Source organism: Coccinella septempunctata, chromosome 2 (genome assembly GCF_907165205.1).
Source record: "Coccinella septempunctata chromosome 2, icCocSept1.1, whole genome shotgun sequence".
Lineage (NCBI taxonomy): Eukaryota > Metazoa > Arthropoda > Insecta > Coleoptera > Coccinellidae > Coccinella > Coccinella septempunctata.
Genome location: NC_058190.1, coordinates 51,894,874 through 51,921,294, shown reverse-complemented (window position 1 = coordinate 51,921,294; position 26,421 = coordinate 51,894,874). Strand labels below are relative to the sequence as shown.

The 26,421-nt window shown below is 38.5% G+C and overlaps 2 protein-coding genes across 4 annotated transcripts in view; one reads left to right on the top strand and one right to left on the bottom strand.

The window, feature by feature from the left end:
* LOC123308075 (zwei Ig domain protein zig-8-like) overlaps positions 1 to 26,044 on the top strand; it is a 152,139-nt gene extending 126,095 nt beyond the window's left edge. For all 3 annotated transcript variants that reach the window (XM_044890614.1, XM_044890615.1, XM_044890616.1), the window contains exons 6-7: positions 517 to 685; positions 25,749 to 26,044. In XM_044890614.1, coding sequence (XP_044746549.1) covers positions 517 to 685; positions 25,749 to 25,849 — 270 coding nt within the window. In that variant the 3' untranslated portion in view covers positions 25,850 to 26,044. The remainder of the gene's footprint in view (positions 1 to 516; positions 686 to 25,748) is intronic.
* Positions 15,610 to 18,151, bottom strand: LOC123308076. Its single transcript, XM_044890617.1, has 3 exons — positions 17,980 to 18,151; positions 16,084 to 16,233; positions 15,610 to 15,824 (listed from the first exon to the last, which is right to left on the bottom strand). The coding sequence occupies exons 1-3, from the start codon at positions 18,035 to 18,037 to the stop codon at positions 15,664 to 15,666; spliced, it is 369 nt and encodes a 122-aa protein (XP_044746552.1). The 5' UTR covers positions 18,038 to 18,151; the 3' UTR covers positions 15,610 to 15,663.
* Positions 26,045 to 26,421: the final 377 nt, after the last annotated feature.

The window sequence follows — 26,421 nt, the reverse complement described above, 5'->3', positions numbered from 1 at the left end:
TGTGGTTCACTAAGCACTGCGTTCACTTACCCCGTGAGGGTGCGCACACTTACCCGAAATACGGGGCATGTGAACGCACTCCGACTTTCTCTATTAAATTCTTTTTTGCGGAAAGAAAACGTTTTTGTTTGTTTGCTTTTTGATGTCTTCTAATAGATTAGAAAATTCTCTATCTTATGAATATGTTTTAATTTTCCTAGCTTCAACATTTGAAACAGGGTATGGCTTGAAAGGCAAAAGTACGCACAGTTGCCCCGAATGACTCTATAGCTAAATGAAAAACTTGTTTTCGGTGGTGAAGCGCGGGTAGCAGACGACATTCTTCTAAATTCAAAATTAAACTTTAGCGACCCGGCTAATTTTTTTGACCATAACCACAAATTTTCGTACTATACAGAGTGAAATATGTCAAATTTCCATGGCCAACCGACTGCTAAAATAAAAGTGAATAGAGTATAGTATTAAAACATTTTCCCCCTCAACCTATTGTTCTAATAATTTCTCTCCGATTTCCAGGAAATAAATTACGACTCGCCTAGGGGAGGCGTCAGCGTGTACACCGAGAAGGGAGACATCACGATCAGCTGCCTCCTGGTGCAGAAGGCCAGAGACACCGATTCCGGGAAGTACACATGTAGCCCATCGAACGCGAATCCCAAAACCCTCATTGTGCACGTCCTGAACGGTGAGTGACATCCAGTCGTAATTAGATTTCCAGGGCGCGAGCGAGCGAGCTAGCGAGAGCCAGATTCACCTGCATCGCTAACGTGTTTTTAATGTGCGGGGATGGCAAACTTTAAATTGAACCATTATTTCCGGCTAATGGGCCGCAGCGTGTGTGGGGCGCTTTAAAGATTTGCGCGAAAGATTCGAAGTAGTTTAGGGTTGTAATTGCGGTTGTGAGCGCCATGTCGGATATGGAATTTGCATTTTGTCGCGATAAGGGTGTGGTAGTTAACGATTTCGATTATGTTGTTTAACGAAATAAATTTGTCAATCATTGGATCTCACGAACGTCTACTTTGATACACGAGCGTAAATCAGATGGGTTTGGGCTTACTGAAAGATTAACTTTGCCGGTGAATTCGACTTCTATCGATTCACTGGACCATAGATTCTTATATCCTACTTCTTCTTCTTTGAGAGTCAACTTGCTGACACTCTTCCACCCATTGACATATAGAATGGACTGAGCAATACTCGCATAAAAGTCTCTGCTCCGTAGAAAGAGAGGAAGCTATGATGTGGCCACTACTTGTCTCTTTTCTATGGATAGGACATGACTGTGGACCAATTAAAATAGTCTCGGTAGTCTCTACCACATTTTTCAGCCATTTTTACTTTAGAGTAAGTAAGGAAGGCTCTGTCCATTCTCTATGTTCATGTTTCCACCTAACCTGAACCTTGTTTCTGAGCATAGACTTAATAATAGGGCATTTCGGATCATAGACATAGAGACATGGACTGAGCAATGTCAGCATGAAATTGGCTTTTTTATAGAAAGAGAGAAATGATCGTCGGGCATTTACCTGTCTCTTTTTTGTTCACATAAAGGTGAGTGTGGACCAATCAAAATTCTAGAAAAAGACAACTGCATGCCCGATGTTCAGTTTCTCTCTGTCACTTTTTTGACGGTATTTCATGCATAAATAGAAAGGGAAGGCATAGTCCATGTCTATATGTCTATGTGTTTCGGATTGACGTCACCTTGAGGAGGACACAGCAAATCATCCATGACATTTTTTAAGGTTGCGTAGGTTCTTGTTTTTGTGATTTGGAGTGATTTTTATGAACCCTCATCGATTTTCATTTCATTGCATATTATTTATCCCAAAGTGCTGATATGAAAATATGGTATGACAGAAAACTTGACAATGTTGACTAGTGCAATTTGAAGGTGTGTGATCATAGATGTCATAGACGGTTGGTTTTTCCCTCAGCGTAACGTTTGTCCGATATGTTCTTTTAATTGTATGTTTCTAACCTATCAATTGAACTAACCTAACCTAACCTAACCTAACCTAACCTATCAATTGAACTTGGAGGAGGCTTTTCGAAAACTCCCAAGACAAACGTCAAAATTATGCGTTTCTTAAGTTTTTCTCGTCCTTTCTGCAAATTTTCATATGGGATCTAAGAAGAAGGATTTATTCTTCGATTTCTTCGCTCAGATCATAATTCCCCTTTGGTATTGAAGGTGTAGAAAAAGCCAAGATGTAACAGATCGTTTCGTTTGTTATTTTGTCAACGAAAATCTTCGTTTCAACTCCCCTACATAAAAGGGATTCTTGGCTTCTTCCTAAACGGCCACAGTGGGTTTATTTCTTTAGAGAAATTATGTTTATTTGATGTATTATTATGGTATCATTCTTCATTTCAACAAAATGATGAATAGGCGAAAAAACATCAAACAACTGGAGGTTTCTCTAGCTGCGAATTTTTTGGCACTTTCAGGGGTAGAATAAAGCAAAGGCTTCCTGATCGGTGGTTAGGTGACTCATCTCAATTAAACTCAACGTCAACGGTGGAATCTGTCTTCATTTGTCACTTTGTGGGCCTTTGCCTGACACTTTCTTTTCCACCAATGCAGCGTTTTTGGGCTGATATTCAAACTCTTTCATATCATCCCGTATAACCCTGCAGAGCGAGAAGAAAATGCACAAGAGATATATGTATATTCCGTATTCAATAATTATATTTAATTCGGTTGATGAATGCTCCAACAGGTCAATAGTAAATAATGAATATGTTTCCTGTATATGTGAATTTCTACTATGCTCCAAGATGCATAAAACATTGTCGAAATCATAACAATACGTTGGCTTTTATCCAATTTTCTTCAGTTTATTCTGGATTGTGGATGATTGTACATTCTGTAGTTCTCTGCAACTGGTTCGCTGATTTGAAATATAGATATTATGATCCTGGAGACGAAAATCTTGACAAATATATCATCTGTTTGATTTAATCATTTAATCAACTAATCCTCACGATTCCTAGAAATTTAGCATGAAATCCGGATAATCCCGCATGAATTCACTTCATCGATCTCTCGATTCAAATATTTAACGATTACTTTCCGACTGACTCCCCGGGGGTCCAAGACAAATTTATCCAACTCCCCCATCAAATTCCCTCCCTGAATCCGAAATGGGGGTTGGTGTTTGGATTGAATCGATTCTGCAAGAACAAACTAACCGCACAACGTTGCATTCGTCTCGGTATAATGAAATGTGAACATCGCATTCGTGTGACGTGTTCAAATATTTGCTCGTTATAATACCAATAATTGTCAATCGGATGCCGTTTGATGAATATCGCAAAGGCAGGATTAGGTGGCTAACTGGCCGTTAGAATGTAATTGTGGGGGGATTATGGAGACCGAGAAATACGTTGGATTTCGCTAGAGGTATACAGAACGTCTTGCTTTTAAGTTTTAAGCTAGAATGGAATGAGTCCATACCACTTTTGTGAATACATATACTCCATTCACTTTTATTTTAGCACTCGTTTGGCCATGGAAATTTGACACATTTCACTCTGTGTCGTACGAAAATGTGTGGTTATGACGCTTGTCAAAACATTTTTGGGTTTTAAATCAACGCTATGTTGCCCGTTCTACGTAAAAGTTTCTGTTATTACGTATTTTATCACAATGTCGAATCTCTTCGGAAAATATGTGACGAACATAACTGAAGTTTATACTAACTGATTGAAGGCATATCAAATCCAGTAATTTGCATGGAAAATACAAGAGATTAGTATAATATCATAATATGCACTAGCTTGAGGAGAGTTAATGTTGGTTATCTTCTTTGACTGAAGTTTGAATACGTTACATCAGTTGTAGATTTCAAAAATATTAAACCGAAGATGAAATGCATATGATGCAGTGGTTGGGAATGGGTATCTCCCGAAGGAATTAACAGAAAATTACAAGAATGTTAAATTCTTCAACAAAAATCATCTTGCATCAATATAAGTAAAAGGAGTTAAAGGAAGTTTCAAGTCAAGATGAACTTCACCTTTGAACAAAAATTTCACAAGAATAAACAATTAACAGGACAACTGGCGCGTATTTGTAGCTGTTCATCTTAATACATTGATATAATAATAATAATAGGTATTTATTGGTACCTTAAGATATTTACAATGTATAGGATAAGTCAAATGAAAAATAGAAAAATCAATTTTCGGGAACTTATTCTACGATGACATTCATCGAAAATCCTGTAGTAAACTTTTCGCGTTAATTCACTCAAACATAAATTTCTCAAATGCCACCACTTTTTTGGGTCTCCCAATAGAAGGAAATTCTTTGTCATCCTCTTCATCCACAATCTTTCTGATTGTGGATATATTCAGCTGAAATATGAGTCGTTTAGATTCAGATGAAACATCATATAAATTCTCTCACATTGAAATATAATCGCTATCGTCTGACGTATTGTGGATTTCCGAATATTAGGGTATAACTATTTGAATGAGCGGACCTGAATTTTGAATAGCACTTAGCACTTCCTTAAATCCTGTCTCTTTTTTCAATCACTTTCGGCATTTTCGTAATAAGTTGTGGCAACGGCGTTATGACATTAACGACATTTCATGAGTGCCAAACTTACTCCGTTCTAGTTACAAGAACTTGAGAAAATTATTTCATGGCCAACCGACTGCTAAAATAAATTCGAATGGAGTATATAGGCATAGTTCTTACTGAAATTACCTTTGAAAATAAGAAAAAGCTTCGGTCAGAAGCTGAAGCAATAGCTTTCGACGTTACAAAATCAAGAAAGTGCCCCTTTGATCTGGCCGGTAATAATACAAACCCCGACCGACAATAGCTCCTTTTCCTCGACGGGAACAAATCGAATACGTGTATCCCACGATGATTTATCAAACTTGAATTTTTCTGCTCCCCAGCATCTACTCCAACGAACATTTATCGTGGCCTGCGTCAGAGGAAATTTTCAATATAACGAGATAAAGGCGGGATGGTTTTTCTCTAATCCGTTTTCGCTCACATCATATGTTTTCCGTGTTTCTTCCGTTTCGACAGAAATTAGATTGGAGCGGATACGTCTGCTTTTTGGGTCTTTTTCGAGATGAGCTCTCATTATTTTCGCCCTCTGATCATACGGATACGTTCGATTGGTTCTTTTTTATATCAAGATGACCCCAACTCGGAAAGGGTTCTCGTATATTGGGGTTGGAAGTTGCGCTGGACGTTTACAGGAATTGAACCAGCTTTGAGGCAGAGCGATCAATATTCAAAGAGCTTTTTCGCATGTCTATCATTTTTTGTATTCACCTGTAATGCCATCATGATATCCACCCACTGAAGTATATTTAATTGGAAGATAATTGCTGCCTATACGATACATAACTGTTGATGAATATTTTTTTTTACCAGAAACCGTTTACCTACTTTTAGCAAAAAATTACAGACAACCTCATTCGCTCCAAAAGGATCAAGCTATCAGAAATTGATTCTGTAACTCAAAAACAAAACTTTCAGTGAAACACATCCAACTGAGCTAGAAATAATCAGAGGAAAAATAATATTTTTACTGGCCAAAAGAAAAAAAAGGATGATAATCCAAGGACCTGATGGATTTTTCCCTATATAACATTTCCTATGAATGGGGTGATGAAGACCATAATCTCAACAAGTTACAGTTGCTGGACGTCGAACAACAGAAGAGATTTATATTTCTTCCTGTTTCCTGTTATTGTCCGACACGGCCTAGTGGGATAAAGTTCACACTGCACCCCCCTTGTGCTGGGGGTGATTTCGACGAAAGATCTAATCCTTAATTTCCTCCCGGAGGTTGGATCATCCTGTGTATTGTAACTCTCGGCCATTATCCCTTCACGCGGAGTTCTCAAAGATCTTTTCCCGATGAAAAAAAATTCTTGTCGTTTTCGAGTCGTTTCGTAACAGACGTACGAGAGAAGGGAGCCCAACTTTTGAAAGAGTGGACGATGGCTTGTTTCACTGTCAGTAACATCACCTTGTAGTTGTTGAGTATATAGGATGAAAAATTGAGGAACTTATAGAGTCATTCGGGGCAACTGTGCGCACTTTTGCCTTTCAAGCCATACCCTGTTTCAAATGTTGAAGCTAGGAAAATTAAAACATATTCATAAGATAGAGAATTTTCTAATCTATAAGAGAACATCAAAAAGCAAACAAACAAAAACGTTTTCTTTCCGCAAAAAAGAACTTAATAGAGAAAGTCGGAGTGCGTTCACATGCCACGTATTGCGGGTAAGTGTGCGCACCCTCACGGGGTGAGTGAACGCAATGCTTAGTGAACCACACAATCAAAACAAATTACAAAATAATGTCATCAAAATGTTACAATATTAGAGAAATGCTGTTTATTGTCAATACAGAAGCGCCTTTTTACAAGCAGAGCATTATTATTGTTCGTGCCACAATTCTTGGTGAACACAACACTTGATACATTCCCCTGTTGGTGGCTCTTCATATTTTTCCGAACAAATAGGACAATATTGATCGAGTCTTAACCAAGAAAATCAACAATGTCATAATTTATTCCTCACTGAACTAATGCCCATATAATGAATCAATGCGCACACTTACCCGCGCACACTTTCCCCAGTAAGCCAAAATTTGAATTGACGTTCTTATAGAGTTGAGCAGCTAAGAGAACCTGAAATTTTTTATTATATATTTAGATTAATATGGCCATTATCGAATAAAATATTGTTTAATACTGAGGGACTCGGAACTTGGACCTGGCAGAATGTGCAGAGATGCTGAAAATTAAAAATAAAACTAGTGAATTTGATTGATTGCAAATAAAAAGTTAAAGAAACGTGGCACGGCGCACTCCTATGAAAAACTAATATGGCGATTCTGCGCCCTTGCTTCACCCAAATGAACCCCTCTTTCATACATTGCATAGTCGAGATATACGCACTGCGCACACTTACCCACTGCGCTCAGTTACCCCGAATGACTATAGAGTTTACAAATGTGGAATGAAATTTTTGGATATGGTTTTGTTTCGGATGTTATAGTTTCTGCATGTATCAATTTTCAACTTGATCGAACCATTAGCATCGATACATCAAGTTTGGCTACACAAAACAAGGGAATCGTATACTTATTGCACTCTGTATTTTCACAGCCCTTGAACAATTTTCAACCCCCAGTTACATAGAGGCGTAACCAACACGTTCCAACTGCTCCGCACATACCTTCAGCCCTTATCAGGATTTATCTTTTCCTACATTTTACTACAGGATTAAGCCATAAAGTGCACGTGTCCACTTTTCTTATACGATTTGAGTAGCTATAATTTTCCTGCGAGATATATATATACGCAGGAGGGGGAGTTCCATAAATTCCCCCTATCTTATCTTAAGAACTGCTTTACGACCTGCTGCAGCAACCCGCGAGCTGCTATTCGTTGTTGGGACTCCGGGACAGTTCAATTTCATCAGCAAATTAGATTCCGGTCCGATCTTGAGAACGTCACATAATTTCTTCTTCCACCGACCTGCCCGCCCGGAGAGATGATTTGATGTTTCAACGTCTCCGTTTATTTTTTTTTATCCGCATCGCTTCCGCTTTCGTATACGTGTTATACGGTAATAAAACTTCTGATCATGACCGGGAAATAGAGATACGGGACGGTTGATGCTTTTTTATTACTGGAGGAAAAAGATCTAGCGGGATGTTTACTGGAAAATTTTTCCAGAAAGCAAATTGTAACGGGCGTTAAAAAAAACTTAAATTCGTCGTATTTCGCAGGTCGATTTTCTGTGTCCTAACGTAATTCTTTGGTTTGGTTCGCACTCAGAACTGTTCTGAATCAGTTCAAAGTAGTCGAACAGTAATTGTGGATTTTATGTTGATCTGACACTTTGCGTGGTGGGGTTGGCCGTCCGGAAGAGTTGAAAATCTAAAAAAAAATGGAACCTACTCCTCAGTAGACTGACGGACGTGACGCAAGGACACAGCGGTCCTTCAAAAATAAAAAAAATCGTTACTTGTACATACTCGAGCGTGTCAGGTTTGTTGCCCCATTAATCTGACTCTAATCAGGGGGATTTTCTTAATCTGACACTTTGAGGATGATAACAATGCATTTTTTTCAAATATCTCCTTTCCTGTACCTCTAATCGTTCCTGTAGTCATTACGAAAGTTGTATATAATAAAATTTTATACAACTTTTGTCTGAAGCAATTTTACATACTCACAAACATTTTCGAGCTAGAGGGAGATGAGAGCGAGGAGCTTAGCCATACATGCGAGAGGACAAGGTCAATGTAGAATCCCAATCTTATGTACATTCATCGCCATTTATCTCTAAAACATTTTAACGTAGGAAAAATTGCTTCGGGCAAAATTTGTAGAAAATGCTATGCTCTACAACTTTTATAATGAATGCGAAAACAATTTAGAGCCCAGGTGAGGAGATAATTGAAAAAAGGTCAAATTGTCAGGTTATGTGAACTTTTCAACAAATAATAAACCGCATATACACTGAGCAAAAAAAATTATGCACATTATGGAAATCTCAAATTTATTCTACAACTAGTACAACTGAAGGTGTTCTCAATGATAATTATTTTTATCAGAATTATGAATGCATATGTTATCCACTTTCAACGGTTTTCTTCAATACAGATGTTTTTTCCCAGCAGGAATAAAAAAAGATGATATTACCAGATTTTGAATGTGTTGGCTCCATTCTAAAATCGGTCGTTCTCGATCAATTCTAGTGGTCAATAGTTTTTCTTTCGTTTGATTTTCTACACTCGATCGCTATGCAACGCGAAACACGCAATTTGACCCGAGAGGAATGTGCCCAAGGGGTAGTTTTGCGAGAAGAAGGGTAGACAGACACAAGAATTGCAGAAAGGTTTGGAGTTTCCCATACAAGTGTGTCCAGAATGATGCAGCGATTCATGGAGACAGGTATGAATGTCCGAAGACCAGGACAGGGTAGACCACGGGTAACAACTGCCATTCAAGAACGTTACTTGAAAGTTTCTTCGTTGAGACAACGGTTTGCAACCGCTCGCCTCCTTCAAATTCGGCTTGAGCAAACTCATGAGGTGCAAATTAGCACTCAGACAATAAGAAATCGCCTCAGAGAATATGATTTAAGGCCTCGTGTCGCGGCAAGAGGCCCAGGTCTTACCCCACCCCATCGAAGGGCGCGTTTGGATTTTGCGAGATTCCATTGGGAAGAGGCCGATTGGGAAAGAGTTCTCTTCACAGATGAGTCTAGATTCTGCCTCTACCATTGTGATCGACGTTCCCTTGTATACAGAAATCCACATGAAAGATATGCTCAGTGCAATTTCCTGAATACTACTGGTTTCGGCGGAGGATCGATTATGGTATGGGGTGGAATATCTTTGACTGCTCGCACAGACCTAGTGGTCGTTGATACTGGAGCTGTGAATGCTGATAAGTATATAAGGAACATTCTTGAAGAGTAGTAGTGCCATTTGCCCCATACATTGGTGAAAATTTCATTTTTATGGACGATAATGCCAGACCCCATCGTGCGCGCATCGTTCAGGAGTACCTTGAAGAGGTTGAAGTCTCTCGAATGGTGTGGCCAGCAAGAAGTCCAGATCTCAATCCGATTGAGCAAGTTTGGGACAACCTCAATAGAAGGCTGAGAAGTTCAGAAAATCATCCAGCTACTCTTAATGACTTAGGAATCCAACTCGGAGAAATCTGGGAAGGATTAGATCAGAACATTTTAAGATCACTCATTTTGAGTATGAACCGTCGTTGCCGCAGCTCTAATCAACGCAAGGGTGGAAATACCAAGTATTAAATCACTTATCAGCATTTCAGTATTTTGAAAATTGTTCATTTCTCTTCTTTCACATAAGATTCGGTGAAATCCTGAATTTCTCTTCCATTTAATGTGTCTTGTTTCGTTCAAAACCTTCCCGAGAGAACATAAAAAATAAGTTATAAAGTTAATGTAGAGTTAACTTTCATTAAAATTGAGATTTTTCAGAATGTGCGTTAATTTTTTTGCGCAGTGTATTTTAATCTGATACGCTCTAATATGTACAATGATGGTTTTATTTTAACTATTCTGACAGGCCGTCCTAGACAATTCCCCATATATACAGGTCCTATTTTTGGTAGAGAAACTCTACAAGGTCCAAGATATCTCCCTCATATCAACCTGACACGAGTAAATCCCGAATTTACCTCTTGGGCTCACCAACTAATAGAATAATAACTTATACTATAGGAATAACATAACTTTGACTAAAGTCAAAATCATGTTATTCGGTTCCTGGTTTACTGAGGAAGCCGTTGAAGATTTTGCGTGTTAGAATCCTACGAACATCCTCAAACTTTCCGCGGAAAACCCCAACACGTCCAACATAATTTCCATCGACACGTTTCCGAGATCAGCTCGCGAATTTTCATCTTTTCGTTAACCCGGACGTCGCAGGTGCCATCGAAATATTCTCCGGGCCTTGGACCTGTTTGGTACAGAAACACCTCGAAATCCTTTTTCCTCATAGAGTCGGACGTAACGTAATCTTATTTCCCGACCTGAAAGCTCCGGGATATCGCATGAGGTTGACACATTTCAGCCAAGCAGCGGAAAAAAGGTTAATTCTGTTTCGTGTTCTCAGGGAAAAGGTTCGCGATTTATCACAGCTGAATCCTCGTTAAAGTCTTCCCGTCTGATGAATTTCCGTATTGGGAGGCATGATTTTTCAGGTCGGAGAAATAAATCAGCGTCATTTCAAGCTGGCGGACTATCATTTCCAGAGCGGAGTCCTGTCTCGATGTTCGGGCAGGATTAAATGAATATTTTCGCTCGAGAAGTAGCGCAATCAGGTCAAGACCTGCCAATCGAATTCTCTAGATCCAGGAAAGAACTCACGACAAGCTTGTATTACACTCGAACAACATCTACATGCAGGGTGGTCCGAAGAAAACTCAACAACTCGATTTTCCGACTTCAAAATAAAAATGTGGAAAATCTCTACCACCGGTCAATTTCTGATTCGTGGGGGAATAACTCCTCCGCTTTTTTCATCCCTCTAACTTTAGGGGTGTTGCGAAATATGCGTTGCTCACGTTGTGCAACTGGTTGCCAAATTTGACGCTACTGATGGTTCAGTCGAATACAAAAAGAGGGCGCATGAAGGAGACGAAGCGAGGGATGTGGCTATCTTAGGCCATGTATCAATGGATCCGACCTTTAGTACTAGGAAATTGTTCGATGTATCTATGGTGCTTCATGCCCAACAATCATGAGAATCCTTAAACAACATAAATTCTTATAAGATACGATTGGTTCAGGAACTGAATGAGGATGATCCCGATCGCCTACTCCAGCTCTGTGAAGTTGTCAGTGAAATGATTAACAGTAATCAAAACTACATGTTCGATATCTGTTTTTCCGTCGAGTGATCATTTCACCATACTGTATAGTCATTCACAATTACCTTTGATAGAAAACAGACCTACATTTTTCAGCAAATTTGTACGAAATTCATAATGATTTATGGACAATATGTAGATGGGGCAAATCGAATAACGAAGAATAGTGGTGATACTAGTTTCAATTATACTTATCATCTTTTCCCCCTGCTACCTCCCCAAAATGAATATCCACAGCCAATGCCAGACAGGACGATAAATTTCCTTTGATTCATTCCAGAGCACCGCTAAACTCGATAATGAATTCAATGAACTCGAAATCTACGACGCAGTTCAATGATTAACATTTTTATTAGAAAAGGGGTCAGATAAGACCCGACTGGAAGAAAACTTTTTTCATTTATTCGAAAATGCAGCATCGGGCGTAGCTTTCCGAAAATACTCTCGCTCTCTGAACTTCCGGCATATATATTTTCGCTCTGGTTCTTTTGGAAGTTCTCGGATGGATTGAAAGGAAAATAAATTATTTCAGGAGGCATTAGGTAGGTGCATGGGAAGGAGTGGAAATATTGGCTTCCTTTGTAGATGGTCTTCAGTAGGACGAAAGTAATTCTCAATGTAATTTCATATCAGAAAAGGGCTTTCCACAATTTTTCATCTGTTCAGACAGAAGAGTTGTTGAATGTGTTAATATTATCATTATTATCATTTGAACCAGGGTCGTTGTGGCTCGATTAGCCTACTCAGGAGGTCGTCGATGATGTTGATAAAACCGACAACATCCTTAGGGGCCTTAGCCGCTACCTCTTGAGTATCCAGGACCGGTTTCCCCATATGAGTGGTCCTTAGGTCAACCAGCTCTGGACACTTGCATACCATGCGTTCAGCTGTATCTGCTTCGGATATACATAGCATACAAATCTCATCTGCTGTCTTTCCCATACGGTACAAATGATACTTGGACCGACAATGCCCCGTCAGCAGTCCCACCATCTCCCGAAGCTCAGCTCCTAACAGCTTTAGCAGTTTTCTGGTGTAGGTCGTTGGAATCATCACAAATTCCTTCGACTGGGCAAGTCCAGGAGTGTTTCTTCAGAGGGTTATTCTGTTGTTCAACTCCCATAGTTGGACCGGTGCCTCAGATTGGTAAGTTCCAAGGCCCACAGAAAGGCTCATGTCCAGTAGGTGTTAATCTTGATGCCCTTTTTGCAAGTTCATCGGCTTTCTCATTTCCTTCAACACCAGAATGCCCTGTACCCTGGTACCCATAGTGGAGTCAATTTGTTGTGTCTGGCCAGTTGCTTTATGGTATTACTCAATGTCAACAGAGATATCTGGCAGTGTGATTCCAGGGACCTCAGCGTGCGCTGGCTGTCCGTGGTGATATAGATATGCGTCCCTTTGAGGTTCATTTTAAGACACCTCTGAGCGTAAATGTACTGTGCTTCATGAGAATCTAGCAGCAGCTTGCGTCATTTCCTATAGTTGGACGGTCAATATGTAACAATGAAATGAGCAGTATTCAAGTCCTGCTCCCATCTGGACCTCGTGAAGAAGAATCTGAATTGGCCAGAAATATTTCCTAGCTCTGAACAAATCTCAGGTAATTTTCAGTTGACAGAAAAATTTACAGTCACGACAAGAAGATGATCCTCCATTATCCAGTCAGAAGTAACGAATTGTTTTTTTGGATCTTCGTTTCTTTGAATAGCATCCGATTTGTCCTGAGATAGGTACAATCTCGGCTGACCTAGTTCAACTCTTTCTGGGTCTTTCGGTCGGAATGGCCATTGGAATTCATCCTGTTGTTCCCCGCAAAGAATATACCGCAAAATCCAATCCCGCAATGGCTGGCCGCGAAAACTAATCAAGTTTCTGGCTGACTCGTTGTTACATTCCAGATTTCGGATATTATCTTTTCGGTATCCGCCATATATGCAGATCTTCTCATTTGAATTCAGGCGTTCACTTCGAGGTTCGTACATGGTGTATACGTTATCGGTCCAATGAACAGCATTCGATCATTTTTTCTGGTTGATATTTCCATAGAGATACAGGGTGTAGAAAATTCAAGAGGTGACATCGAATAAAGGGGGAATAGTTTGATCTGTGTTGCTCTGACGAGGTCAAATGAGGCAGAAACCTGGGTCACCAACTAGTGTTTCTTGTCTAAATGGTATTTCTGTCCATACTTTGAGTTTTGTCTGATTGATTCATTTATTCACCAGCTTCAATGAAGTATATATACTCCATTCACATTTATTTTAGCAGTCGGTTGGCCATGGAATAATTTTCTCAAGTTTTTGTAACTAGAACGGAGTTAGGTTGGCACTCATGAAATGTCGTTAATGTCATAACGCCGTTGCCACAACTTAATATCAATTAATATTACGAAAATGCCGAAAATTGAAAAAAGAGACAGGGTTTCAGAAAGTGCTATTTATAATTCAGGTCCGCTCATTCATATAGTTATACCCTGATATTCTAAAATCCACAATACCTCAGCGAACATATCTAATGTAAGAGAATTTATATAATGTTTCATCTGAATCTAAACGACTTATATTTCAGCTGAATATTTCCACAATCAGAAAGATTGTGAATGAAGAGGATCATGACAAAGAATTTCCTCCTATTAGGAGACCCAAAAAAGTGGTGGCATTTGAGAATTTCATGTTTGAGTGAATTAACGCGAAAAGTTTATTACATGATTTTCGTTGAATGTTATCGTAGAATAAGTTCCCGAAAATTTATTTTTCTATTTTTCATGTAACTTGTCCTATACATTGTAAATGCCTTAGGGTACCAATAAATACCTAATTATTATTATTATATCAATGTATTAAGATGAACAGCCACAAATACGCGTTAGTTGTCCTGTTAATTGTTTATTTATGTGAAATTTTTGTTCAAAGGTGAAGTTCATCTTGACTTGAAACTTCCTTTAATTACTTTTACTTATATTGATGCAAGATGATTTTTGTTGAAGAATTTATCATTCTTGTAATTATCTGTTAAATCCTTCGGGAGATACACCTTCCCAACCACTGCAACATATGCATTTTATCTTTGGGTTAATATTATTGAAATCTACAACTGATGTAACGTATTCAAACTTTAGCCAAAGAAGATAACGAACATTAACTCTCCTCAAGCTAGTGCATATTATGATATTATACTGATTTCTTGTATTTTCCATGCAAATAACTGGATTTGGAATGCCGTCAATCAGTTTCTATAAACGAAGAGATTCGACATTGTGATAAAATACGAAACAACAGAAACTTTTACGTAGAACGGGCAACATATCGTTGATTTAAAACCCAAAAATGTTTTGACAAGCTTCATAACCAGACAGTTTCGTACTATACAGAGTGAAATGTGTCAAATTTCCATGGCCAACCGAGTGCTTAAATAAAAGTGAATGGAGTATACCTACTTAGGTACATGTTTCGATATCTCTGCATGAAATGCTCGACTAGAGCATTAATAAGAATTATTCAGATGCATACCACCAGCTGATATGAATATCACCAAGTGTTACGTTCTGAATTGAGCTAGTATGTTGGCCATAGCTAATTCGCCATCGTCGGTGCCACTAAATGGAGAACCGAAAAAAAGCATATACTGACCATAGTTTCGGTCCCATTTGACCTCTTCAGAGCAACACAGCTTCCTCTCACATGAAAAAACGTTTAGAATTGGTGGACTCCTATTGCATACTGGCAGACACTACTGGGTATTATCGAGTGGTACTCTAGCGCCACCCAGTATAAAACTAGATTCGAAATAATCCCCTCCAGATCGAAACACAGACCAAAACAAAAGCATATATGCCCCATATTTCCTCTGAATTTCTCCAATTTTTTCATTCTACCATATGCTATCCAATAAGAAAGGAAATATGGAAAAAGTATTGAAAGTGTGGTGTTTGGTGTTTAGTCTGGGAAACTTTCTCCTCCATTTGCCTAGCACCGAGGGCCAACATTAACCTCAGTCCGCCCCTGCACTCAATATGCCCGTATGGCGTATTTAATACCGATAGAACATCGAATACTGATGACATAATTTGGCTAACTCGTGACAATTTATAGATTGATCGAGTTAGATTACAGTTTGAATACTAAATGAATTTATGCTGAACCTTGTGTGTAATTATTCCGTAAGGACGTGACAATTCATTGAAAAAACCGAGAATAATTTATAATTTTATTGAAAAAAATTACTCAGTATTATTCGGAACGATATTTCATCTACTCAAAGCAGCAAAGATTAGTCCTGCTAGGAGAGGAGCCAAGAGGGGATTGATGTTGAGCCCTGAACTTCCACAGAGGTCCGTTGCACATGTAGAACAGTTTTGTGGTATGTTTTTGCAGATATCCTTCCGGTCGCAACCTCTGGTGAATAGAGCTGAAACATGAGCAAAAAAAATTAACTTTCGGCTCTAAACCACACAACGGATTGACTCCAAAAGAGAAGTAGTAAATGGTAAGAGGAAATCAAAATTTCATCCATTTTACCATATTATGCATCACTATTGAAATTTCATGGAGGCGTCAAACTAATGGGCATTTGATCTGGTTTTTTCTACTTCCTTCAACTCTTAGCTTAGAAATTCTCTCTCTCTTGTCAAGGAGAGATAGGAAAATAACATTTTGTTGCTACGTACATGTATTTGGATCATAGATAGTTGAACAGACTAGCCCATCATCGCATGGTATCGATGGTCCGTCCTTCCTAGTTGCGCAAGATTCTTTATCTGACGTTGCACTGGAAACGTTCAAATATGAACTGCATGAAATACACTTCAGGGCACTCGCTGAAAACAAAAAAAATTTTAACATCTCTGATTCGGAATGAATTTTATGTCGACATTGTTGAGAAAAGAAGCTGACATTGAAAATTACTGTTGTTTACTATTTATTTCTTGAACTGTGGTCGAGGTGAACCCAAGTTGAGTTCAGGATCGATTCCGAACCGGACAAAACCAGAATAAGTTATGAACTAAACTGCGAATATACATATGTTGCTAATAATGAAGGTTTTCAATAGAGATGAGCTTTGATATGATCCATCCAGTTATTATAGAGTAGCAAAACTCGACAATACGAGGACGTATTGATATCTAGTTAGCCTAGACCAGTTCCATGCATAAAAAAAAATATTGCGTTACCATAGCAACGAACAATAACTGATTAGAAGTGTCAGTGTGAAGTTTGAGGACAAAAAAGTAAACCAGAGTTAAGCAATAAATGAGAAAGAAGATGTTCACCGAAATTGTGAAAATCGAAAAATTAGAGTATCGAGCCATCATCAAGTACCTGTATTTGAAAAGGTTAAGAGGTAAGCAGATTTACGAAGATAACCTTAATACCCTTGGTGATCAATGTCCTTCGTATGCGACCCTGAAAAATTGAACTGCAAGCTTCAAAAGAGGTAAATTTTCCATTGAACAGCATGACCGATCAGGTCAGTTTCTGTGTCAGTCGATCTGTGCTCGATTTGAAAACGATGTAGACTTCTTAAACCGAATTTTTACTATGGATGAGACTTGGGTACGTTTCTACGATCCAGAAACAAAGCAACAATCCATGAAATGGCGAGACTCTGGTTCTCCAAAACCTGAGAAGTCTCGTGTCCAAAAATCTACTGGAAAAGTTCTTGCTTCAGTTTTTTGAGATTGCCATAGAGTAATCATGATTGATTTTCTAGATAAGGGTAGGTCAATAACCGGAGATCACTATTCGACATTACTGACCACTCTACGGGAAAAAATTAAAGAGAAAAGACGCGGAAAACTATCCGAAGGTGTTTTGTTTTTGCAGGACAACGCCCCTGCACACAAAACTCATGTTGCCATGCAAAAAATTCGTGATTTAGGGTTTGAATTACTAGAACACAGCCCTTATTCACCAGATTTGGCTCCATCCGACTATTATCCCAATCCTCAACTGAAAAAAAAGTTTAAAAGGTCGTAAATGTTATTCCAACGAGGAGGTAATAAAAGCTGTGGAGGTCTGGTTTGCAGAGCAAGAGGAAACATTTTTTTAGAAAGGTCTAGAGACGTTACAGGTTCGCTGTAATAAATGTATCCAATTAAGAGGAGAATATGTTGAGTAAAAAAATATTTTGACATTGAAATTTTGTTTGGTATAGTAGGCTAAGAATTTTTCAATATATCCTCGTATACCTATATTAAAATCTATCAGAAAATCATCTTTCGTTTGAAATATTTCAAGTGCACAGTTGATCTAGGCGGCTCCTTGTATTGTAAATGATACGGAAATTATCTTTTGGGATATATTATCATATTATAATCAAGGCAAAAATGTTTTCCTCGACCTCATATACACGACAATACATGTTTATGGAAACAATCTGTATTAGGTACATAATTCATAACATTTAATAGGTAACACATAATATTTCGCACAACTCTATTATACAGGGCGTTCTGACATTAATGCTACACTCTGTAAATCGAAATAGTTTTGTTGAGTTCACTCAAACCAATTTGAGTTGAGAAAAAACGTTCTCATCTTCAAAATAAGTTTCCTGGACTCACCTGAATATACTGCTAAAACTAAAAACGCCACCAGACATAAGAAATTTCTGGAGTTCATTGTTTCGTCTAGTCTCTTACAATTTCGTTCGAATCTCTTGTTTTGTCGGGTGCTTGACACTCAATTAGATACGGCCGGAGGGAAACTTTGGACGAATGCATAAATTATTTTCGCTTCATCTTATCTTCGTCATGAGTAAGATTTAGGTAGGGAGATATCGGTTTCCACTGTGGTTTTTCCTGTGCGCAATCAAATATTTTCCTTTCCATGAGATATTCTCGAACGGTACGCTATTTGATTCAGCGCCATGAATCAAACTGAAAAAGGAGCAGTGGCGTAACTTTATATCCGTCAGTAGAAATAATTGAATAATTGAATGAATAACAGAAACTGAGAAAGTGAAAATGAAAATGAGTTATCGGGAAAATTCTGATGATGGGAGGTTGAGCATTGAAAGAGAAAACTAATATCCACTCTTCCCATTATGTCCACTGTAAATGATCGCTCAAACGGTAAAATTACACTGGCAGCAGCAAGCTAGCAAAATAGTTAGGTATTTGCCTAGCAGTTGAGTGCAGGAAAGACATTTTCCCCAAGAATTAGGAACTTTGAACAGAATTTTTCTACAAGCGCTTGAAATATTAGTTAGAACTATTTAGAGGCTGACTATAGGAACATCGAAAACCGTTAAGAATAAAGGGTGGCTTAAATTACGAAAAAGTAGTACACCAGTATAATCGCTATATTGGATTATGACTACACACCTAATTTCATGTAGTTATCTCCAAAAACAAAAGAGTTATGGAAAAAAATGACAATCTTGATTTTCAGTTTTTTCGAGATATCTCAAGAACCATCAGAGATATTTGGGAACTGTTTACACCCACCTACGCATCCTTGAATAACGCAACTTTTTCGTAATTCAAGCTACCCTGTATTCCTAACGGTTTTCGAAATCCCTGTAGTCCTCTCTGAATAGTTTTAACCCTGTATAATTATAGCAAAAATTCAAAGAACCCAACTGTTGAAACTAAGTTGGACGCTATCTAATGAATATTTGAACGTTTTATAGAATTAAAGAATAATATTTCCATATTTTCTTGTATAGTGCGCCGTTTTCAAGTAGTTGGATGTTCTAAAATTAAAAATTGTCTGTGAAATTTGAAAAATTGAGTACTGCGGCTGAATACAGCTCTGTTTGAAAGATCCACAGATGTGTAGTGTCACAGATTCAGCTAGTTCTTCTCGAGGAAACTTTGCACAGCTCATTAAGAAAACTTAAAATGGCTATATCTTTTTATCAGGGCCAAATCGGAAAAAATGGTACAGGATGAAAGTGTTTCTTTTGACCTTAAGAATTTACTGTTGCTTGATAACTGCCTTCGGGGGTGCGGGAAACAGTTACTTCCCGCACTTGTAAGGAAAATAACAATTTTTTCATGTCCGCCTTCGATCGTTCATAATTCCAAATAATGTACGAAAAAACACAATTCCAAAGCGCTCTGTCTCCTCGCAACGCTAACAGAACTAACCCTTCCTCCGTTCCCGGTCGTTTTCCGTGCCATTCCACAAGGGTGGTTTCCAGGAACCGACGAAACAACCGATTCAATTGCGAGGGCTGCGAATAGCGCAATAAAAAAAAACCATAAAAACAAATTCGGTCGGGCTGACTAGATGAAATAACAACAGACGGCACGACAAAGAGCAAGAAATTTGAATTTCAAGAGCGTCATTAGGATTGAATATTGACTGATAAATTTACATACCAGAACGTGGGGGATGTACCTACCCCCGGATCGGCGTTCTTGAGTCTGCGGTGTTTTCGAGAATTCGTTCTTGGGGACGCGAGGCAGGAGCGTAGCCAGGTGGAGGGCGGGAAGGGAGGTGCATAAAATTTACTCGGAATGATTGTGGGCTTGGAAACGATGTGTGTTATGGGGGTGGAATCGTAAGGTTGCCTTGTCGAGTAGTTTCAATTCGTGGTAGACTGTTTCTTTATTTAGACTCAGAAGACTATATCGGATGAATAAAAATGATCTGTATAAAAGGAACCTCAACCGCCACAGCCAAGTTCTGAAAAATGCCCTAAGAGATCTAAGAACCAGCAGAAGGGTTCAAGAACTGAATACAATTGATCATTCTGCATGGAGAATGCAAAAAATCCTACGAGGAGAAAAGACTAAAATTCCACCCCTACACGGAGTATACCAATACTGATTAGGCAGATGCATTGGCGGACTCGATCGAACGAGAATCGAGAAAAAATTACAGGATAGACGACGATAATGGAGATTTGGAAGAACTGGTTGAAGAAAATGATGAAGAAATGGATGAATTACCAGCGACAAATGAAATCAGGGAAATAATTAGCAGTTTGAAGAAGAGGAAAGCTCCCAGAAGCGATGAAATAACGATGTTATGTTAAAGAAATTACCTAGAAAAGGTATGGCCGCTCTAACAAATATCGCGAATGGAATTATGAGGACAGAACACTACCCAGAAAAATGGAAAACAGCGGAAGTCATAGTATTCAATAAACCATTCAAAGAGAAGAAGTTCCCACAAAACTACAGATCGATAAGTCTACTGTCGGCGTTAGGAAAAGTAGTAGAAAGAATTATCGCCGCGAGGCTAAATGAGGAAACCAAAAATCTGAAACTAATACCACCAGAACAGTTCGGATTCAGAAGAGAGCATTCAGCAGAGCAACAATTTATAAAGGCTCACAGAATACATTACAGAGGGATTCCAAAATAAACAAGTTACAGGTCTTGTTTTACTAGACGTCGCCAGAGCATTCGACAGAGTATGGCATGAAGGATTAATATATAAGATGACATGTGCTGGATATTCGATCAAAATATGCAAGTTGATCAGGAATTATCTCAAAAATAGAAGATTTTACGTGAAAGTGGGAGGAGAATGCTCCTCAACAAGAGATATAGAGGCTGGAGTACCCCAAGGATGAGTACTTGGGCCACTTTTGTACAACATATACATTCACGATATTCCGAAGAATCCAAGAACCATGCTAAAGTTATATGCTGACGGCACATGCATAGCAACTCGACACCGCAACCCAGAAGTAATAGAACGAGTTCTACAAGAAACGATTGACGAAACAAATGACTGGTGCATAAAGTGGAAAATCAAGCTCAATAGACAAAAGAGCCAAGCAATATTACTGCAGAAGAGAAGACTGTGACCCACGACGAATCTAGAAGTTGACGGCGAAGAAATCGACTGGAAAAATGAAGCCAAATATTTAGGAATAACGCTTGACAAAGGACTTACTTGGAAAAGTCATATCAAACAAGCAATCGACAAAACGAAAGCAGCGATGAATAGACTCTACCCTCTGATAGGAAGAAGAAGCCACATGTCGAAAGAGACAAAATCGAAGATAATCAAAGCCGTTGCTAGGCCTCAACTGACTTATGGATCAGTTGCCTGGGGTTTCGCGGCAAGGAGCCATATCAAAAGAATTCAGGCTACTGAAAACAAGCTGCTACGATGTGCAATAGTTGCACCTTGGTTTGTCAGGAAAAGACAGATTTATAGGGACCTTGAATGAGAAACCAAGAAGCAGTTTAGGGTTTTTTAGTAGGTCTCGAGCTCAGGAGAGTCAGAATCCCCACACTTGTTCCCCCTCAGGAGAGGGTGGTTCGTCTTACTTGCAGATTTTCCCCCAGGCACACAAAAAAAAACTTTATTTAGAAGTTGGAGATTCCTGCAATATTTGCATATTCAGAAAAATCTAGCTTACTGACTGGTAGGGCTTTTTTCGACCTTGCACGATTCTTCAGGTGAGAAATCCAACAGGACCCCAATGTTGAAGAGCCATCTCCCAACTCATTATTCTTTAGAAATGGAGAAAAAATCCAGAGGGAGAGGATAAGTTAGCAAAATTATGGTCTCCATATACGCCTTTTCATCCTAGTCTGAAAGAATGCAAATTCTTGTCTGCATACCAGCATCGAGGATATGCTCATATACAAATCCCACGATAACGGCGAAAGGTCTGCATTATAATATTCCCAAAGCGGCTTTACTGGTGAAATGAGGCATGTCTTTTGCCACTCAGAATCACGCTGTCTGCATAATGTGCACAGGAAGACGACAGGATGCAATGCGACGACAGAAAATGAATGGGTCGTACGCAGAGGACGGTTCAATAATTGAATATTTAAACTGCAATCTTTCGGACATGGTTTCCCTGTATTATTCAGGTTTCATCATGTCGTAGATTTATCTTTGGGATTCAGCCGGTCCGTGGATCGTGTGCATTATTGATGATATTCGAATAAGATGCCATGAGGGGAAGAGACGCGAACGCCTGGCTTACTCCATTAAATACTTAGGGAGGATCCACGATGATTGATGTCTTCGTGTAGATCCTTCATTTGATATGAAAAAATCGGAAAACATTCTTGATCTACGAGGATGTTTTGATATCTAGTTAGCCTAGACCAGTTCCATACATAAAAAAATATTGCGTTACCATAGCAACGAACAATAACTCATTAGAAGTGTCAGTGTGAAGTTTGAGGTCAAAAAAGTAAACCAGAGTTACGCAATAAATTAAAAGAAAGAAGATGTCCACCGAAATTGTGAAAATCGAAAACTTGGAGTATCGAGTCATCATCGAGTACCTGTATTTGAAAGGGTTAAGAGGTAAGCAGATTTAAGTTATGCTTAATACCCTTGGTGATCAATGTCCTTCGTATGTGACCGTGAAAAATTGAACCGCAAGCTTCAAAAGAGGTAAATTTTCCATTTAAGATGATGACCGATCGGGAAGGCCAGTTTCTGTGTCAGTCCCCGAAAATATCGATGCAGTTCATGACATGATTTTATCAGACCGTCGAATTGGGCTAAGATGGATATCTGAAGCACTGAATATTTCATACGAACGCGTTTATTATATAGTTCACGTCAATTTGGACATGCGAAAAATTGCTGTAAAATGGATCCCCAAATGTTTGATTGTTGACCAAAAGCGTGCAAGGGTAGAAGCATCGCATTTTATCTGTGCTCGATGCAGACTTCTTAAACCGAATTGTAACGATGGATGATACTTGGGTACATTTCTACGATCCAGAAACAAAGCAACAATCGATGGAATGGCGACACTATGGTTCTCCAAGACCTAAAAAGTTTCGTGTCCAAAAATCTGCTTGAAAAGTTCTTGCTTCGGTTTTCGGGATTGCCATGGAGTAATCATGATTAATTTTTTGGGTAGAACAATAACCGGATATTACTAATCGACATTACTGACCACTCTACGGGAAAAAATTAAAGAGAAAAGACGCGGAAAGCTATCCAAAGGTGTTTTGTTTTTGCAGGACAACGCCCCTGTACACAAATCTCATGTTGCCATGCAAAAAATTCGTGATTTAGGGTTCGAATTACTAGAACACCCCCCTTATTCACCAGATTTGGCTCCATCCGACTATCATCTCTTTCCTCAACTGAAAAAAGGTTGTGGAGGTCTGGTTTACAGAGCAAGAAGAAACATTTTTTTTGAAAGTTCTAGAGACGCTGCAGGTTCGCTGTTATGAATGAATGTATCCCTTTAAATGGAGAATATATTGAGTAATAAAATATTTTGACATTAAAATTTCGGTTCTATAATAGGCTAAGAAGTTTTCAATATATCCTCGTATTTAAGCGTGGTGACCTTTACATTCACTGTTAGTTACCAAAAGTACGGAAATACTATGTACCACCTACTTACATAGAATGAATGAGCCATCAATTCTATCTATTTTTGTCGAGGTAGGTGTTGTGTTGCTCTGATGTGGTCAAATGAGACTGAAACCAAGTTTGGCATCTACGTTTTTCCGACAAAATGTTATTTCTGGTGATATATTTAGTGTTTGCTACATCGGTACAGATCCTGACATATGTTGATTTTAATCAGCGGGTCTTATGGGTCTGAATTTATTCTGTTTAGTTGAGAATATTTTGATTCCAGGCGATTATTCGGAAATTCCGACGAGTATATTCGAAAACAACACTGAAACTTCCATTCTCGAATGAACAGGGCGTAAATATTTTTTTACCATGGGTAACACTTCCGGTTGAAATAATAGAAAAGGTGTAAAATCCAACGTATAAAACAATCACGAATATGCCTGGCTGGCCATTCATTATTCGAATTATGCATATTGTTCACATACTCATATCTATATTTTGAACATATACGCGTAATTCAGTTAATATGAAGGTAATTTCATTATCGCAAAATTTCCGTTCATGATTCGATTAGTCCGTGACGTAGATTGTCCATATTTCGGTATTAAAATTCGAACTGAGTGCAATTGGACGCTTTCATTATGTTTGATTCGAGATAGTATTCTTTTTGAACTCATATACCAGTTCTGCTAGCGTAAGTTGCTAGGAATCTTGTCACTTTTAAATTGATGTGGCCGACACTTGTGAAAATCCATAAATGATTTTCACAAAATGATTTTCCGAACCACGACACGTGTTTCGCTATCACGATAGGATCTTCAAGTGGGAGAAGATAATCTCAGTATGAGCTCAGAATAAGAAACAGATCACAAAATGCAGCCACACTTTCAGAAGGATCACCTTCCCCAAATATGAGTGCAGAGCTACTCCTTTTCAGGCAGCAAACAAAGGTTGATTTTTGAATAGGAAGTTTTCAACATCCTGTATAGTCTTTTTCCTCGAAAAGTTTGATTGGGGGATGCTGTTTAACTGACAGAACTTGTTCTTATTCTAATTAGAGCTTCAGAAGTCTGTTATCACTCAGTAACACACGAAAGAAATCAAATCAAATCAGATCTTCCGAAAACTATCCCAGTCCATGTTTCGTATATTCTGCAGAATCTGAAGGAATGGGTTTCTGTATTTTCGTTCTTGAACGACCAGAGCGTTAAATTATGAAGTCGATTCGCATAAAGAATATCTAACTTGGGGCCTAGTTGAGAACGTTCTCACAAAGGATATTCTTACCTGCATAAAACTTCCGCCTCTGGGGTTCAGTAGCTGATGACGACGCCTAGCGGCGTGAACTTTGCTGAATTACAGCGGGATTTCAACGAAAAACTTCATTTACGCTGAGATTAATCAACTTTTTTGGTTGTCATCGCGCACTCGCGACGGACGTCAGCATTTTCGAATCGGCGGCTGTTTTTTACGCCAAGAATATTATCCCGTTTCTTGTCGTCAAAAAAAAAACAAGCTAAAGATGGGCAGAGGGGGAGAAATCCTTCCCTCATTATACTTCGAATACGCACTTGATAATAATTGTCCCCTTCAAAAGTGGGGTCATTTTGATTGAGCAATAATTAGGGTAGAGGTATTTTTCTCATATTGATTTTCGAATAATTGTATATGGAAAGTCCGAGCAAGTAAAACCCAGTGTTTTAGTCTGAATAGAAACAATCAAAAAATCATTTATTTCTTATCAACGAACAAATGCACGCTAGCTAGCTGCGATAATTGAATAATTAATAGAGAACATAAAATGAGTCATTAAAATTATTCTCTCCTCCATTTACTTCTCACTAGGCATAGTTGGGAGAATTTGTAATGCGCATATTGCATGAACCGTTGGATAAATACGGAAAAAATTCCAAAATAGACGGATATAATTTTGTTACGAGAACTTTATTGAATGCGCTCATTCTCATTTTGGTTCATGATATCCAATGTTTCTGACATTCTAATTTGAGGTCGAAATGAAATTAAACCATGATAACTAGATAAATTTACTTATACATATATGATTTTTTTTCAGGAGAGCATCCTGCAGCCATGCAACACGGCGGTCAACTGAGGCTGGAGTACCCCCTCTCTGCCTTCTTGTTGAGTGTCCTGGTAGCCGTCCTTGGCCCATGAGATTCCATCCGGTCTGTTTTCTGCTAAGCACGTTCAAGTTTGTATGGTGTGTAAATGTATGTAAATAGTTGGGAATGTGGATATTTACGAAGTTCGAAGTGACACTCTGTACATACAATACCTTAAAGCCATTTTCGAAGTTTAGATTTAAGAACACTGTAAAATTTTGTAAAATATAAGGTTATAGTATGTCAATTGGTCTTTTATTTACAGTTTTGTTTTGACAGTTTCACAGAGTATGGGGATTTAAATCGAAATTGGTACTGATAGTTACCTAATCGATGATCATCCAAAATTTCGAAGTATTGGAAGAAATAGGTATAAACAAAAACAAGCAAATTACATTGGGAGAAAATTGTCCACTCCACCAATGCAATAAATTTTAATCACTTGAGTGTTTTCCTGAACTTTTGATACTTTTCTCGTGATTCTTTTTACTCAAATTTGGATATTTTTCATTTTTCGTTTTGTTGACTATAGTCTATCACCATATCATCAGAATACCCATTAGGCAACGAGAAGTCCTTCACTCAAATAAATAAAAAAAAAATTCGAAGTGTTGCATTAATTTT